General features: G+C 39.9%; 5 protein-coding genes across 7 annotated transcripts; 1 reads left to right on the forward strand and 4 right to left on the reverse strand.

The window, feature by feature from the left end:
* Positions 1–642: 642 nt before the first annotated feature.
* LOC108624412 (T-box transcription factor TBX10) lies at positions 643–6,172 on the reverse strand. Its single transcript, XM_018023677.2, has 4 exons — positions 5,109–6,172; positions 4,686–5,014; positions 4,365–4,616; positions 643–1,871 (listed from the first exon to the last, which is right to left on the reverse strand). The coding sequence occupies exons 1-4, from the start codon at positions 5,230–5,232 to the stop codon at positions 1,368–1,370; spliced, it is 1,209 nt and encodes a 402-aa protein (XP_017879166.1). The 5' UTR covers positions 5,233–6,172; the 3' UTR covers positions 643–1,367.
* A 723-nt stretch (positions 6,173–6,895) lies between these two features.
* Positions 6,896–10,333, reverse strand: LOC108624501 (serine/threonine-protein phosphatase alpha-2 isoform). The gene is made up of 5 exons (XM_018023870.2): positions 10,133–10,333; positions 9,369–9,500; positions 9,054–9,284; positions 8,654–8,982; positions 6,896–8,568 (listed from the first exon to the last, which is right to left on the reverse strand). Exons 1-5 carry the CDS (start codon positions 10,185–10,187, stop codon positions 8,326–8,328), a joined length of 990 nt encoding a protein of 329 aa, XP_017879359.1. The 5' UTR covers positions 10,188–10,333; the 3' UTR covers positions 6,896–8,325.
* A 130-nt stretch (positions 10,334–10,463) lies between these two features.
* LOC108624502 (ran-specific GTPase-activating protein) lies at positions 10,464–12,711 on the forward strand. Of its 2 annotated transcripts, XM_018023871.2 has the most exons (5): positions 10,464–10,624; positions 10,709–10,907; positions 11,192–11,349; positions 11,441–11,727; positions 11,800–12,711. In XM_018023871.2, exons 2-5 carry the CDS (start codon positions 10,902–10,904, stop codon positions 12,111–12,113), a joined length of 765 nt encoding a protein of 254 aa, XP_017879360.1. In that variant the 5' UTR covers positions 10,464–10,624; positions 10,709–10,901; the 3' UTR covers positions 12,114–12,711. The 2 variants fall into 2 exon arrangements, with proteins under 2 accessions (XP_017879360.1, XP_026668951.1); XM_026813150.1 differs by having other exon boundaries at positions 10,464–10,907.
* On the reverse strand, positions 12,493–14,418 carry wbl (endoplasmic reticulum protein 29-like protein wbl). Its single transcript, XM_018023873.2, has 3 exons — positions 13,792–14,418; positions 13,030–13,428; positions 12,493–12,953 (listed from the first exon to the last, which is right to left on the reverse strand). Exons 1-3 carry the CDS (start codon positions 13,888–13,890, stop codon positions 12,717–12,719), a joined length of 735 nt encoding a protein of 244 aa, XP_017879362.1. The 5' UTR covers positions 13,891–14,418; the 3' UTR covers positions 12,493–12,716.
* Positions 14,419–14,509: 91 nt separating this feature from the next.
* Positions 14,510–17,480, reverse strand: LOC108624500 (X-ray repair cross-complementing protein 5). 2 transcript variants are annotated; one of them, XM_026813146.1, is made up of 14 exons: positions 17,463–17,480; positions 17,266–17,365; positions 17,083–17,175; positions 16,805–17,019; positions 16,604–16,741; positions 16,445–16,523; positions 16,234–16,368; positions 16,018–16,171; positions 15,808–15,947; positions 15,602–15,745; positions 15,390–15,535; positions 15,079–15,321; positions 14,886–15,018; positions 14,510–14,827 (listed from the first exon to the last, which is right to left on the reverse strand). In XM_026813146.1, the coding sequence occupies exons 2-14, from the start codon at positions 17,284–17,286 to the stop codon at positions 14,813–14,815; spliced, it is 1,656 nt and encodes a 551-aa protein (XP_026668947.1). In that variant the 5' UTR covers positions 17,287–17,365; positions 17,463–17,480; the 3' UTR covers positions 14,510–14,812. The 2 variants fall into 2 exon arrangements, with proteins under 2 accessions (XP_026668947.1, XP_026668946.1); XM_026813145.1 differs by lacking the exon at positions 17,463–17,480 and having other exon boundaries at positions 17,266–17,446.
* Between the last annotated feature and the right edge of the window lie 393 nt (positions 17,481–17,873).

The following is a 17,873-nucleotide window of genomic DNA, read 5'->3' on the forward strand; positions in this document are numbered from 1 at the left end:
CGTGACATTTCTTCTGCGACCAGGGTCATAAACGAAAGCTACGTTTTCCTCGTAGACGCGTGCTGAAACTCGATCTCCCTCCTCTTTCGACGAAAACCGATTTAAGAGATCGAGACGTTCGCTTCTTTATATGATTTAAGTGTTAAGCCGAAGGGAAACCGGTATAGATTAAGGATTGGCACGAAGTCAATTTAAACGGAGATAATTAGTTTACTCGCTTTGATCCAGGACTTGTGGTATTTTTATTCCTTTGCCAGAAGCGCGTGCAGCTCGTGAACGACTGCGAAACGTTCACTGGGAAGGATGTTCATAGGGAGTCATTAAGGATACGGTATATAATATGTTTACACAACGAGGCTTCTCGCGTCGCCATCAATCATGGTGCACGTCGGTCCATCCGTTTTTCTACGCTTACGAACTGACAAACTGAAACGCTCCGGTTCTGCGCCGCTTCGTCTCGCTGGCAATAGCTTGTCATTTCCAACAGTCCAAATGTCAAATCATGTGATACGGCGGATACGATCCATCGGGGCAATTTGGAGTAGGCGGTTGGAAACTTCTTCGACAAATTTTCATTTCGGAACGTATTTAGAGTTACGGGAGTGGAGCAGAGGTTTCGTAGGGAAAGAAGTAGACAAGTGGTACTTGAAATTGTTTACGTTTATTTGAAAAGATTCTCTGTTTCTCAAATATTCGTGCAATGCGCTTGAATCTCTTGATACAATTTACCGAATCGTCGATGGAAAATCGTACGGTTCGAAAGATAATGGCACGGGATACTTGAGGAATAATTTATTAAGGCACTTAGTAGTCGAGCTTTCTCATGGGTTGTCACGGTGCGTTTACTTTTCCCGTCTTGGCTCGAGAGCGTTTTAGGCTCGTTCGGCATTTCAGACACCCTGTATAAATAGATGCACTTTGCTCCTACAAAAGGCACTTTCTTTTACGACTGGACTACACGGACCTACGACACCAGCCGATTTGTATCACACGATGATTCGATCGTTGTTAACATGAACAGAACTTCGATTTTCTTCCTTGTATTTCTGCGATGCTCGGTTCGGTAAGACATGATCGTCGCTCGAGTACATCTTATTAGTAATTAAGTACACTTGAATAAATAGCGAACAGGATAATTATTTTCTTAAAGATCTTCTTTAGTAATATAAATTAGATAACTCTATGCTTAATTTTATATCTTTGGTATAAAGTTCGTTGTAATTTTAATAAGACACGATTATATTAGCCTCTATCGTACGAAACGTTACTTTGGCGTCGATTCATTTTCGATTCGTTGACATCGTTGGCAGGCCAGCGGTTAAAACTTTGGTCATACGATGATCACGATCGTTCACTACGGTTCCACGTTATCGTGGGCCGTACAACGATGCTCCAGGATGAGGATGATGAGGATGCGTCGAATAGTGGACGGAATTCATGTGTGCAGCCGGCTGTCCATGGTGACCAGGATAGGTCCAGGGTCCCGTCGCGGAGGCACCGTAAAATTGATGATGCTCTTGGCTCGATATGCTCGGGATTTGCACGGCAGGTATACTGTTCACGTAGCTCGACGACAGAACGCTGGTGCTCCCAGTGGCTGGTCTCTTCGCGGGATTCTGCATACCAGAGACCGCGACCGAGTCGCATTCGTCCGACTCGCAGTCGCGGAAACCTTTCGCGAAGGGATTGCTGGCGATCTTCAATTGCGTGATGCGGTGATTCTGGTAGGCGGTCACTGCGGTGAATCGTGTCTCCGGGAAAGTGAACGTTTTGAAATTCTCGGTTCGGGGATCTGGCCCGGAACCTGGCGGCGAGGGTGCTACCACTACGTGGCATCGCGGCTGGTACCGATGCATCGAATTCAGAATTATCTGAAACATTAAACGAGGAATTTATTTTATAGCGATTCATTGCAGCTTTTCTATAATTTGGTGGATAGTAAAGAGGAACGAAGAGGGAGAGGAGAATAGAAAGAAAATAGCACACGTGAGGATTTCCCTTCTTTTTTAGAGGAAACCTCGCCACAGGGGGGCGGTCACAATGTTTGACAGGCACGAGAGTCTCGGTGACTAATTAGTGTAAAAACTAAACCCGAGCCACTCCACAGCAACCCGAAACCTTCGTCCTTCCTCTTGCGCACACTCATATCCCAGAGTGCCAGAGCATGTGTCTCTTTGAATACACAGAAAAAGGATCGTGGGGGACAAACAGGGAGGATGAGGAAGAGTCATCCTCGCGGTAGAGAATGTATTTGCGTGTGGCCTGGTACCGTCAACCAGAGCTCGCTGACATACTATTCTTCTCCGGTTTTCCGGTTTTCTCCTCGACATTATACAGGCTTTGTTGGCATGCTTCAAGTTTACCGATTAAAAATGCCCGTTAGCTCCCGCAGCTTCTCGACCAAAGACTTTCGGAGGAGCCGCTAATTAAGAAACCGAAATCGTTGGGCGTTTCAACGGCGAATTCCAAATGTTTTACAAAACCCGCTGCCACGTTTTTCTCAGCACATTCTCAGCATTAAAGGAACAAACCAGCGCGCGTAAAACGAAGGGTCGCTCTCCGCGAGTTAAAATTCTTACGCGGAGCAATAAATTCTCGAACGGAACTCGAGCCAAAGAGTATCAGTGTTTGTCTGTTGCGTATGAAAAAGATCCTGGGTTTGCATATTTTTTCCATCGAATGACTTATGTGCGCGGAACTTGAAAATGATTTAAAATCCTACCGACAAGATGTGATGATTTTGCATGATAAACAGTTAGAAAAGTTTCTGGATGAAACCGATGGATCTGTATTTGCAATAATCGGTGACGCGTTGAGTGACAATGTGACCGCGAAGATTTTGAAACGAATTTATCAGGATCAACAGCAACCAGATGGCTATCAATCCCAACAGAATCATCTGCGACATCGCGATCAGGGATCACCGTGTCCCGAAGATTTCGCGCACTGTCCTCCTATTGATTAACGACTAACGAATGGATCGAGAGGTAAATTCATTAATCGGTATGCCAATGCGCCTCAACACTGAATCACTTTATTTGCAATGGTGCCTGACACGTCGAATTTGGCACAGATACATAGGGACGATTATTTTTGGCCCGACTGCAGATGCATTAGGACACAATGAAGAGGAACAAGAACGGAATCAAGAGTGTCTCGAGGTTCGACACGCGAACTAGAGCGTAACAAATTATCGTTTAAAACGAAACTACAGGAAACAGAATATTTTTAACCGAGATTCTCAAGGATCACAATCGACGCAGTGTAAATTTTCAAATCACGAAATCATCACGTGAAACAGAATCCTTTTAATTGAGATTCCCGAGGATCGACGCGGTGTGACTTTTCGAACTATGAAACGATCAGTGCATCCTCGCAAACGCTTATAATTCTGAACGGAGAGCTCTCTTTCATGCTGGTAAATTCTTTTGAGAGCCGTAAACACGTCCAAGGCTCGGCGATCTTTTCCCAGGCTTCCAGAGTGCTTGGTTTATACTACACATGTTTACGTTATTTCACTCGCGGTATAGTTTCTATTGCCGTTCTTCGTGGCGACAGGAGAGCAGGATTAATAAGCCGCGGACAGGAGAAGATCTAAAGAGTACACAAAACGGAAATGCGCCCGCTAGAAATACGGCGAGACTCGATGATAGACTGCCGATACCCGATGGCAAGATCGATACGATTCTAGTTTATAACGAAACGAAAATATTCAAGAATAAATTGTGGCTTCGTCGTTCTTGAAGCGAACTTTTGCAACGATCCATAGAGATAGAAATAAAGTCATTGACTCGTTCGCTACGCGATTAAGTTTCATCTGCCAACAGAGTATAAATCCGAAGAACGTGTTAAAACAATTATTGCTACTAATTACTCGTAAGACGATAATAGCTTCTAATGGAACCATGCCTCAACGTCACGCTTTGTCCCATTCAATGCCGACGCAACGCTTTTTCATTTAACGTTCATTCAGCCGAGCGTCACCGAAATTATCCAAGTCTCGAATCGTTTTACGAGCGAGTTTCACTCCGTGGAAAATTGCATTGAGAGAATCGTATTTATTTCATAATTTAATGTACGCATCACCATGTGGCCAAAGCGGAAAAGAAACAGTTTACCGCGTGTCGTTCGCGACGCGGCGTTGTAATTTCTCGCGGAGGACAGGCTCGTATCTCAGGTCAATTAAGGCGAAGTCGTCCGTAAACGACAAACACGTGGAACGTGATACGACTCGTACATCCCTCGTTCTAGCTTACAACGTAGGTGTATTCTCCGCGGAACGGCTCGCGTCGCTTTGAAGCTACTTCGAAGATTTACGATTCGCGTTTTAATCGCGTGATAAAGATCGTTAAACGATCACTCACGTGCCCGTTGTCGTCCAGCTGATTGTTGGTCAGTTTCAACTTGTCGAAGGACACCGGTTGCTTCGTCCAGTGGGCACCGCTCGCAGGACTGTCGGGGTGCACGTGAATCCTCGGCGGTGAAACTGGATCCGCGCGGCCGGCAACCACCCAGGCACTGCTGTGGAAAGCGTATCTGTACCTCTTGTCGTCGCAAGGCACGAAATCCATCACCAACAGATAATCGGTCGTGGGATCCAGACCGAAAAATCGGCACTGAGAAACATTTCACTTTTGTGTATTTGAATTTCGTACGAGTACGCGAAACGTACGGACGATAGATACCTGAAACGTAGGGAACATTCTTCTGCCAGCTTTGGTGACGATCATTTCGGTTCCTAATTGATGGAATTCCTCCCAAAGCGGTTTCGCTTCGAGAGCTGCCCCGGCGCCTACCAATGCAGGATGAAGGGGTCTTTTCGTACTGACTTCTTCCGTCGGATTTGTCGCGCTCTCGCTCGGATGATGATCGCCGTGATGATGATTATTATTATTGCTGTCATTACGGGTTTCGACGGAAGTCGACGAAGAATTGACGACCTGCGGCGGTAACGAAGGCTTCGGCAAGTTCGGGCTGCGGGAGCGTTTCGCCCTCCCTGCGGATTGTAAACACGCTGAAACGATAAAAGGAAAAGATCATTGGATCGGATCGGACAGGGGATGATTCGTGGATCGAGGAGACGAAGTTCGTAATCAGGTCTCAAGTACCTTCCATCTGTTGCATCGGAGATGGTACGCTCGTCACGGGTTGGGGATGATTCTGATGATGCGTCCACTGCTGGTAGCAACAATCGGTGACGATGTCGTGTCGATGTTCATGTTGTTGTTGCATTCTCACTGGTTTCTAAACTGCATCAACGAACTGACTCAAAGTTCACCGATGTAACAATCCGTTCGATTCACTTTTAGTAGAAAACGTATTCGTGTACAGTTCACTTAACTAGTTTGATCACAGTCACTTGAACACAGTGGTCTCGATCACCCGTGAACTTTATTTTGTTCTCTGCACATAAAACAATCCGATAGACACGTGGGAACGTGATACAGTGTTCAGTGACGACGGGACCACGTTGGTACGAGAAGAAGACGAGGAGGCTCGTAGAATGCTTATCTTTCGCGGACACTCATTAAAGCGTTTCGGGGCAATCAGCGGGGTTCGAGATCCTGGCCGAATATCAGAGGATGCCCGACATCGTCGACGGGCTCTCACACCTCTCGTCAACAGGACTTGTCCTCACCTCGAGATCCGGATGCTGACAAGAGGAGCTTAAAGCTGCGGGCGCGAACGCGCGACATCGGATGAATCAGAAAGAACTCCCCCGAGCCGACTACACACCTCGTGGCTTATCATCGGTACATCACTCTCCGATGGCGTGCCCTCTCTCTTTTCATAAGGGATTCCTCCTCCTCCTCCTCCTCCTCTCCTTCCTGCTGGTTTCCTCTCCCAGAGGTGAATCGATCGTGGATCGCCGAGAAGGAGGATCGAGAGGAAAGGAGACGTTCCACGAGGGAGGTGGGATCTCTCGAAGATCCTCCTACACGGACACCCACGCTTCGGCCAGATCGCGTTTACGGGATGCTGGCTACATCCTCTTCCTTTGAATCCGATGCCAAAAGGCGGAGCTTTCTTGGACGTGACAAATACTCGGGTATAGTACGGCGTGCTCTCTCAGGGACGAGGACCGTTTTTCGTGTACCTCGTCGCTAAACCACCGCGGTTAATTGATTAGAACGAGGTGCTGACTCTCTGATACCTCTCCCCAATGATACAAATTAATTTCCGTTAAATGTCAAAGATACGTCGGTCCTCTGTACCCTTTACGTCTCTTCTTTCAAGACTTTCTTCGTACTAGACTGTATTAAAGAACGACGGTTCAGGGAAACGAATTTATTTCTTGATAAAAAGTTCTCCATTCTTTCGTTACATCGAGTCACCTTAGCGAAAAGAATGTTTTAAATATAAACACCTGTTCCGAAGTTATTACATTTGCGATTCCTGTAGTAATTTACAATCGACGGTGGTGATGTACGTCTTTTATCTCATGTGTAAATTTATTACTTCATTTTGCAGGTCTACGGCTATTTAAAAGTCTACTTTAAAGACGAGTTATTATAGTATGTACTTCGTACGTAATAGTGCCAACAATAACATATTTTATCGCTTCGAATCTTAGGGCAATTAAATAATTTCAAACGCACGTATAAGTCCACGAACAGTCAGCAGTATCGAATAGCATCTATCCACCCCTCGATCTAAGCCACTATAAAAGACGAACGAGTCTGTATAATTAAACTTTACGAATTTATTATCCAACGTTATTTGTAATTTTAATAGTACCACTGTTTTTCTAAAATATATTTATATATGTACACAAAGTCTTTCATGAACGAAATTAAGCCACGAAAGTAAAAGAATTTCCTGAACCGTAACATTGGAATGTGGTGTAGATTAAAAAAATTATAGCAACAATTGTTATGAAACAAAAATAGATGAATAAATGTTTTCCCATGAGTTTATTTATAAAATAGAAATTAATATACAATTACAAGGAAGAGAGACATGAAGGGTGTTTCGTTTGTTGCGCTAATTTCTTTTTTTACAGAACAGTATCTTATATAATGATTTCATTCTTGAATGCGAGCTGACATTTTTGGAATAGGTAGTTTTACGGTCTACATGGTGCATGAGGTGTATCGAGAGAATGAACGGAGTTGACGATAAAATATAAACGTGTATAAGTGATTAGTAAAATTATATTCGGGAAACAGTTGTTTATACGATGAATCCTTAGAAATCGGGGTTTCTTCTTATTACATTCCTCGTTCTTCTTACCGTACGTAATGCGTAATGACATCGCTACTAGCATTGTACACATTCACAGCTTGGCTTTATACCAGTTCGACCATTCGTTATCGATCCCATTCCGAAAAATTAGTAACCACAACGACGTTTAGTCAAATACGGATACGACCACTTAGTGTATCATTCATTTGTTTTAGGATATAGGTATACAAATAAGAAATGTGTATAAGTAAGCTTCTTTCCTTAATTCTCGTTTTTAAAAATATTTACTGAAATAGATTTTCATCGACCAGCTAAAATATTAGAGTTTTTTTCTCGTTTTTGCCATTTATACAAATGTAATTATAAAAGCATATCCTACGAAAACGTTTGGTCTACGAAAGTCGTATCTGTCAGTCACAAATTTTGTGCAATTCACAGATAAGTAATGAAGCCAGAATCGTTAGTTAATCGAAACCACTATCCATTCGATATTACGCACATATTAATAATCTCATTAACGAACTATGTATGCATGCCATTGAAAGCGGAGAATGGCATAATAAAATTGTCCCTGGCATCGTATCAATTGTATCATGCCATATCTTTTGTCAGTGATAACGCAAATGATTTCTAGATTGTTCATCCTATAAAAACAGCGAGGAGACTGATATGAATGAGTATGCCATGAATCAGTTTTTCTCTTCCAGTTTCTAACGATAGATTCTGCTAGAAGAATCTCATAATAGCCTTTTATCGATCTTTGTTCTGATCGTCCAATTGAGATGAACTTTTCTCATAGTCAATCATTTACTAGCATTTCCTTCTCGACTTGAACCATTTCATCAACGAGTGACTTTTCATTTTTATCCGTTACGTTCAGCGAACTATGCCCCTTCGAATTTTTCTCTATTTTAAAACGTGATCGTAAATGGCTGAGTGTAATTAATGATAAGTTCGAAAAAATGACAGTAGCATTGATAATAGTAATAGCGATACTAGGAAAAATGATAACAATAACATCTTTTCTTTTACAAGAACTTAATGTCTTAGAACATGGTGGGTAGTTTAAAAGGAGTTGTTTTAAAGTTCTAAACGTCGCGTTCAAAAAGAAATGTGGGATGAGAAATGAATCTAAGGACTTCACTTCTTCTTGCTCTTGTTATTTCCACCGCCTCGCGGAGGCGTCACAGGCCTATTTGCGTTCAGGCCACCGTATGTTAATTTTTTTTTATCCGCCGGTTTCAGAATTTGGAAACTGCACATGAGAGTTTCGTCCACGGACATCATAGCCCCGGCGTTATCGAATTCGCCACAATAGTTCGGCGCTGAGAACAGGGTGACTAATTGCCGCTTCGCGAAAAACTCGTAGCCGTCTTCCACTACCTACAATTTTGGCACAAGTTTTTCGTCAACCTTTTTATCATTTATTACGCAACGGATCGTAACACGTGTATCACGGCATACATACTTGATGAGCGCGACATATGAGGTCGAAGTCGTGCTTATGTAAAAATTTGGCAACGACCTCGGCTCCAAACGTGAACGATACACCACGATCGTTTTCACCCCAGCCCATCGTGTCTTTGTCTGGGTCGGACCACAGCAGGTCACATAGCAAGCCTTGGTCAGGTACATCTGTCGGTCTCATGATGCGTCTGATCTGTTCCATATTTTGGAGATCCGGACTGAGACCACCGTGGCAGCAGAATATTTTCTCGTCGACTATGGCCGCGACGGGCAAGCAGTTAAAACAGTCCGTGAACGTTTTCCAGAGCTTGATATTGTATCGACGTTTACCTAAGCATTGACAATAGAGTTAAAACTATGAGCCAGAATTTAACGGATCATGTCTCTGTACAAACACGTACATTCATCGTAGAAACCATATATCCTGTTGATCGACGCACATTCATGATTTCCGCGAAGTAAGAAAAAGTTTTCGGGATATTTGATCTTGTAGGCGAGAAGGAGGCAAATCGTCTCCAACGATTGCTTTCCTCTGTCGACGTAATCTCCTAAGAAGAGATAGTTGCTCTCCGGTGGGAATCCACCGTATTCGAATAGCCGTAATAGATCATAGTATTGTCCATGGATGTCACCTAGGAAAGTGAATTCATTCTGTATTTTCAGAAACCCCATTCTTGTATTTTACATGTTTAGAAACCTCTTTATATGAAACTCACCACATATTTTAAGCGGTGCCTCAAGTTCTAACAGAATAGGTTGCGATAGAAAGATTTCACGTGACTTCAAGCATAATCCTTTGATTTCCCCTTCTGTCAGCTGTACATTTTTTCCTGGCCTAGCTCCCCGTACTAAAAGAGAAAATCATCACCATTTAAAGTTTATCCTCCAATTCGTTTGAATTAATTGAAAACAAGAAATGACCTGAATCAAGTGTATTTAGCACACCTATCGTACATTTATTTTTCTCTACATGCTAAGAACTATTTAGATATATTTCATTTGCTACGAGGACGTAATTGAACTATTCTAAGATAAATTACCGCGTGAATCAGCTTCATCTATTTATACAAACGAAAAACCTAAATGTTGCCGGAGGATAAACATAGGATTGAAAGGTATAAAGTATATTGTATCGATTACGCAGAATAAAATCGAGAGCCTCGCCCACAAGCCAACGACTCCTACTACGCACTATCAATTCCGGTTCGTGTAAACAAACAACCGATTCGTTTGGAATATCTGAGATAGGTTGCATTTAAAGCGAGTTGCGTAATCGTAAAAATAAACTCGATGGGAAGAGCGAAAGGATGGAGGAGGATGAAAAATGAAGGACGTCGCATACTCGAGGGGACCTTCAATCAGTTTGTAACGAGGCGCAAGTATGGAGGAAGTGTAACAAAGAATGACGCGAACGATGGTCTCGTATCATCGCGCCCCTCCCCCTCGTAAAAGGGCGAACCGAACTGGTTCATGTATGTACCTTCCAAGAGCCGAGCTATGATGTTGTCAATATTCAGTTTGTCGGATTCAGCCATCGGGCCGGGGTTTTGTGCGCGTCCCGGGCTTCACACGGAGCACCTTCTTTCAGGGATGATCTTTGATATTTGCTGATTTCACTCGCGCGGTGCACAGCACTCAATCGCATTCGTGGTTTCGGACAATGTACCCGCAATGGCCGCCCGGACAACCGCGCACTCCACTTCCTTTTACCCCTTCCCCAAGTTCGAGCTCTTCCTGTTCGATAAGATTCGACCGGTCGACTTATCGAACATGCTCCGTGCCGTTTTTGCGGAAACGAAATGTTGATGCATTAATTAGTCGCGCAATAATGATTAGATTAATATAACAGCTTTTCAAACGAGCCATTGAATCGTAAAAGTTACAGCCAGCTCCCGTACTTTCGAATACCAGAGGGATCTATTTGGTGTTGCACGCATTCTGGTCGACCTTCAAACTCCCTAGATCGTTCCGAGTTATATATCTCATTTCCTTAATTTAATTTACCTTAAAAATTCGCATATCGTGCATTTGTAAACGATTTTATTTCGATTTTCAGTTCACTTTATAAAATTTCCCGGCACGTGTTTTACATCAAATAGGGAACGACGTGGGAACAGTTACCATTTCAAATTCGTACAAATTATCATGGAGGTCTATCACGTAATATCACGGTTTGCCATCGGTCAGCTCGAAGTTGGCGGTATTTGATACAAGAGATCGCAAAATTGCTTCTATAGAACTTTGAGAAAATGAAGGTGAATATAATATCCGTATTTATCCAGCTTCGGGATGCTATTATTTAATATCCGTTCGAATAGGTTTATCGTGATTTATTCAAAATTTTCTACATATTCCAGTAGGTTACATTGTCGCGTCCGTTTAGAAACAAAGCACGACCCAATGCTGTTTATTCATTTTTGTTTAATTTGAAAAGTATTTGATCTTCTTGAAGTTTAAATATTTACTTAACTGTCGTAATACTTTATATTTTATTAAATGCTGACGATTATAGGTACTTGTATTTCGTCTTAATTTACAGGTAAATGGAGATCATGTCGATGCACAAAGTGCTAATTGTGAAACACAAGAAAACGAGGAGGATGCAAACGAAGTGGAGCTTCATTTTGAGCCAATAGTGTCTTTACCATTAATAGAAGTATCTACCAATGAAGAAGATGAAGTGGAAATGATTAAATTGTAATTACTTTCATCTCTACAGACACATGTAGATAACCATCATCAAATATGTTATACAATTGTAATCAAATTGTAATTGTTCTGTCCACAGGAGAGCAAAATTGTATCGCTATGACTCTGCTAGTAAACCGGCAGAGTGGAAGGAGCGTGGTACAGGAGAGGTGAAATTACTGAGGCATAAAATCAAAAACACAGTCAGAGTTGTGATGCGTAGAGACAAGACCTATAAAATTTGTGCTAATCATTTTGTAACTCCCTGGATGGAACTGAAACCTAATTGTGGTAGCGACAAAGCATGGGTGTGGAGCGTGCTTGCTGATTATGCGGATGAACAGCTCAAACCAGAATTACTTGCCATAAGATTTGCAAACGCAGAAAGTAGGTATTAAGAGATAGGTATTGGATTTGAAACATTAGACGTACCATTGATACATTCTTTTTTTAATACAGATGCAACTGCCTGGAAGGAGGCGTTTGAGAAGGCTAAGGAAATAGTCGGCTCAGAATGTGAGATATATGCTGGGAAAAATAATATGGAAGAGAAACATGTTGAGAGTGATAGTGAACCTTCTAGTGTTGTAAGTTCTAGTGAAAGTACTGATAACGAAGATGAAGCGAAGAGGCAGACAGGAGAAGAGTCGAAAGACGAAAATGATGAAATTGAAACTGCTGAGAAGAAGCAGATCAAGGACGGGGAGAACATGGACAAAGTATCTAAAGATTTAGAACAGTTACAAGTTAAGGACGCAGAACAGAAAAAGTAAAGACCTATATGTCTATAAGTTAGAGGTGATAACTAAGTGCACATTCCAACGTAATCATGTATGCATATGCTTTGATTTTTTTGATGATTGATTTCGTCGTAGGGAAGTACATATTTTAGTGGCATCTTTAATAAGCAGATGAAAGAAATTGTAGTTCTATGAGACAATGTTTGTGCGATCGTTACATGTTATCTGTGATTTCTTAATGGAGAATACTTCTTTTTTAGTATTTGTACCCCTTAACAGAAATTCATATTCAAGTGAACGATTTGAGAAAGTGAGAAATTATAGAATTGTAATTTCATGAAATTTTTTAAGAATACACTCCACGCTTTGTTGTTCGGATTGGTAAAATATTAAATACATTTAAGGCATTATCGAAGATTAGAAACAGTGTCCTTCAGATATTTTATTACATTCATACTTATGAAAATTAGTTTGAAACATTGAAATGTATCGAGTGACAGTTTTATCTGACACGTATTAGCATTTTAAATTACAAGAGCCGCAAAATATTGGCATCGAACCAAACAATGGATATTCGATTTTAATATCACGCTATTTTTACAAAATGTTTAATAAATTATTGTTCGATCAATTTTCTTATAACTCGTCCCTGTACGAGAACGAATGTAGGATATTACGTTTCTCCTCCATTGTACGCTTCTTTTCGTTGGAAAGTTTGCCTTTTAGTATACCCTCTATTCTCGTTTGTTCCGTTTGAACAAACACGTCTCCTCTTTCTAATATTCTTTCCATCGTTTTAACATATACTTTCGCGGCAGCACGTTGCGCGTCGGGCAATGTGTCCTCGAAGACTTTAGCTTTGTTTAATATTTCCTACGAAATAAAAGGTGATCATATTCATGTGCTTTTATAAGAACTTTGTAAATCATCGTTATTCCTATGATATTACCTTTCGTTCCTTTTCCCCCGTAGTTCTAAACTCCTCTGCGAGTCTGTCCAGTTGTTCTACACAACCGGGTAGACCAAGATATACCCCAGATTTTGTTTTAATAAATCGTTTTATATTGTCCGCCGTGAAGTCAGTTTCTTTCTCCGCAACGAACGGAATGGGTTCTGTCTTTCCTTGAAGAAACAATAAAACGGCAGGAAAGCCTTCGGACTTTATTTTATAACGAGCAGCGAGATCGGAATTGTCTTTGTTCCCGTAGTCTTTTACTCTGACTTCAGCTACCAACAGATCGTGAGAATCTTTCGTGGCTGCAGCGATTTGCGCGTACTGTTCATGTTTATCCCCGTACGGGAATGCCACGTCGAATTTCACGACTGCAGTCTTAAACTTTGGTATCACCTACGATATGACATCTTTATAAATATTCTGCGAAACATTTATCAGATGTTGCTTAATACCACGATCGTACATAAAGAACGAGGACGCTTTATTGATCAGAATAATACTTTATAATTAAAGCATGCTTTGAATAATTTAATGTTTGTATATAGAACATTTTACACAACATAATTACACACACGACACACGACTTGGAGCGTCTGGAAACCATGGCAACATTATCTATCTTACGAAATGAAACAAATGAATTTCATAGCAAGCTGCTGTGATTCACGTCCGAGCAATTATTTCGCGAAACAAGTAAATCTAGTTTTATTAAACAGAGTTGATACTTTTATTTAAAATAAAAGAAAATTCAGATACCTTGTCGAAGGAATAAGAATCTAGAGAAACACATCCTTTACAGTCTTCAGCGGTCACGATTCCGATAGCAAAAAGTATTACAATAATTGATGGGAGCATGTTCTCGCTGCCCACAGATCACTGTCTATTTTCTAAACGTCTTATTATCACTTAAAGTTAAAGAGGAATTGTTTCTTGACTAGAATCCTTCCTCGTCGTATTCAGACTGATATGCTTACTACTCTTTACGTATATTAACTGTACGAGTAGGAGGAGCAGTTTTTTTGCCACGTAAAGCAGAATTATTATGCCGGTTCTTTCGAAATTATCACTTGCCGTTTGTAACTAACCTCACGCGGCACGAATACGATTTGAATACATATAGAAATGATATATATATGTATAAAAGTCGCTATGTATTTGACAACCCCACTCTTGCAAGCCCATCACGCCGGGTATGCGCTGCGGCTACGAAAACCGGCGCTTCTGTGTATGATACAAAGTGTTTATGGAACGATTGACTAATTCAATCACAGTAGAAAATTCGATCAATCATATTTACCAAAGAGGAAATTTCGTCTCTGGTTCTATATTTCATTCTTAATGAATCTGTATGATCGTGCAAGTTTTCAAACGTATAGATAAAAATTTACAATTTTTTCGAACGAAATCTTAAATTATTTCGTGAATTAATTATTATATCGTTCTCTTTAATTTTGTAAACAGTCAAGTCCATAAATTTGATTTGTTTCCTGGCGTTTTATTATATGATGACGAAATTACACCAAATCGACAGTGTTTAAAATTTCTACCCAAGGAAAGGAGAAAGATAAAAATCTTGTTCAATTATATTTAGGAAACATTAGATCTTATAATACTTGGAAGGCCTTAGACTTATCATTTAGAAAACACACGTTTGCTTATTTCCATACAATAATAGATTGCCAAAAAATAACTTATCTTGTTTTCCTTAATTGAAAATTCTTAAACATTTCCGCTTGGAATAACTCTAATGCAAATATTGAGATACACATAGTCGATATTAAATGTTGGCAGCCTATAAAAAAGTTGAAATTAATCTTTTGACTAAAACTTGTGTGTTCATTTCATCGTACCAGTTCGTCTAGATCAACGTCCATGACATCTGCTTTTAATGTGGGAATTTCGATGCTACTTTCAACGCTCTCTTTTATCTCAACTTCTTTCTTACTACTGGTCTCAGTATCCTCACCTATTTCTTTTCCAGTTCTAGACAAAACGTTTTTAATTGATAAGATTTACTTTCGTGCTTGTTGTAACTTTACTTACGTTGATTTTGATTTCTTTTCTTGATTCAGGCGAAACACTTGTGAGATCTTCTTTAAACTCTGATGCGCTTTTTCTTTTATCGATAGCATTACCATAACTTCGTTCATATAATCATCCATTGCCTGCAATGGTTTCTTTGGATCCAGAGCACGAGACGATAACACGTGAAAGAAGCGCTGTACTGAAGGGTTCGGTACACATCCTGGTAGGAAATGTTGACTACCGTCCACTTCACAATTATCTCTGAAATGTATAAATAGTATAATAGAAAGAACGTATCTGGTAATTCAGCAGAGCAGAGATATGCTCACTCGATATCAGGAAGAGTCAAGGAATCTACTAAGTTATCTACAGCTTCGTTTTGTTCATCAGACAATTGTTTAATATTCGATTTTATGCCTCTTGGCTCAATTACCCTTCTATCTTCTTCAAATGCCAATTGTATCTCGATTAAGCACTGCAATTCAAATATATATTATTGAGCTGAATTCGAACGAATAAGACAGAACTTCATTTGTAATACCCATGGTTCATCAGGCACGTCCATACAAGGAAATAGTGCGACCATCCTAGGTACAGAATTGGCGGTTGTTATCCTTCTTGCAACAGCAACGGTATTTGTGTTATGCATCGCCTTCACTAAGCTATAAAACTGTTCTATCACGGTCTAAAAGAATAAAGTTACAAATCAATTTCTATCTGTCAGATCGTTGAATCAATGAGACGTACTTGTTCTTTGCTTCCCGGTACAACGACATGACTGCCAGAAACATAAAGATAATCCAAATCAATTTTATCTCTGTTTATGAAACTGTGCACTCTATAGCTTTTTTCGCCACTCTTATAAGTCATTTCCATCTGTAGTTTCTCTATATAAAAGGGATTCATATATTTGATGTCATATATAAATGTATATATTTAGAATAATCAGGGGCATACTTTCAATTTGAATAAATGTTCCACCGTACTTAAATCCTTCTACAATTTCATCTTTCTCGAAAGATTCTCTGGTTCTATTAAAATAATACACTTGCGTGCTTACTTTTTTGTCGCCTACGGTCTTTTGCAAGTTTGGTAATTTACCTGTCATGATCTAACAGAAGTTTCAATGTTCAGTGAAAAGATACAAAGAAATCAAGCTGTTCGAACGCTTACTTTAACGTAAGTGGCAATTGGTATTTTTACATCAACCAATTCTAAGGTGAAGTAAGTCGGTGTTCCTTTTGTTGTTGTTACGTGATATCTTATGATCGACATAGCATGGTCAAACGTAGTACATTGGGCGTTGACCTACGGAAAAATATAGATCTGATGATAATGCGTTGTAAAACAGATTATACAGACGTTACACTAAGGAATACAAGACCTTCATATGGACTTCTTTAAGAAGCACCTCGCTAGTTGTCAGAGATTTTGCTGGTTTCTTATCTAATGATTCATCTGTTCTAAAATAATGAAGTGATCCTGTTAATTTGTAGAACTGTACGTTCTTATGTAGTCATGAATAGATTTTGATATCTCATACAATGTGGTCAGTTCAATTTTTTGTTCAGAAAGTCTATCAGCTATTGCTTCTGCATTAAATTGGGATATAACATCTTCGTCTTCATTGAAATCAGACATCAATATAATTTTTTTTTCAGAAATCTTTTTCTCCTCCTCACTAAAATCATATACATTGATAGATTTATGTACTGATTACTAATTTTCATACACAGCAACGTACATGTATTTTTCTGCATATTGTATAGCCGCTTCAAGGGCTTCTACCCAATTACAACGATAGTCTTTACTCTCCAAATTGATTATCTTTCTTATACAATCCCAAGTTGGAGCTTGGAACTCTATAAATTCTTCAATGTGCTCTGCATTTAACTCATTCTTAGTAGAACAAGAATTCATTAATATTACCGCAATTTTGCTGTGTGGTTTGGTAAATATCTATAAATTTAGGTATTAATTATTAAATTATATCATTGGATTAAAATACTTTCATATACATACCATGTTTTCCATCATTTTTTGGGTAATGAATTTAGCTTTATCCAGTAAAGACTTTTTCATGCCTATGTTTATCAAGATTATTATTACTTCCTCCTACAAATGACAATAATGTTCTAAATTATTTATTCCAAATATCTGTTTACATACGAACGCATCGCGATTAGAATACCAGGGTGATCAAACCTTTTTTACTTTCGAAGCCATTTCGTGTAATTATGTGATCACGTACTCTTTTTAAGAAAACGCTGATTTAATTTAACACGACTTCAGGTGTGAAAATTACCTGGAATATATTCAGAAATCAGCTGCGCTATACTTACAGTAGAGTAGTAGCAGTAGTAGTAGAGAGAGGTATTCTCCTTCCCCTCTCCTGACCCTACCTTTTCATGCAGTAGCAGTAGTGGGGACGGTGGGGACTGTGGGGCGTAAAGAGAATAATGTTTTATGCTCGTCTGGCATCTTATTCCGCCGCAAAATTTAAATAGTTATAGTTAAAAGCATAGAGAAGATACTGTTACATAGTCACAGCGGCTGTATAATCATTGGGCCAGCGTATGGGATTCAATAGGGTTTGAAATACAATCGGTAATCGCTTTTCTCAGTGATAATCGCACAGAGAAAGTCGATGAATGGCTAAACCAGTTTATTTTTTAATTAACTATTGACGCCAGCGAAAAATGTTTTATAGATTCCTATTACTATTAAAAAGCTACCTGCAAAATTTTAAATCAATTCATGGGATTTTTGAAAAATTATAGTGACTTAAAATTTGCATGTACTCTTATGTTAAT

This window comes from Ceratina calcarata, unplaced genomic scaffold (assembly GCF_001652005.2).
Source record: "Ceratina calcarata isolate Rehan_Ccalc_2016 unplaced genomic scaffold, ASM165200v1 scaffold310.2, whole genome shotgun sequence".
In the NCBI taxonomy this organism is placed as follows: Eukaryota; Metazoa; Arthropoda; class Insecta; order Hymenoptera; family Apidae; genus Ceratina; species Ceratina calcarata.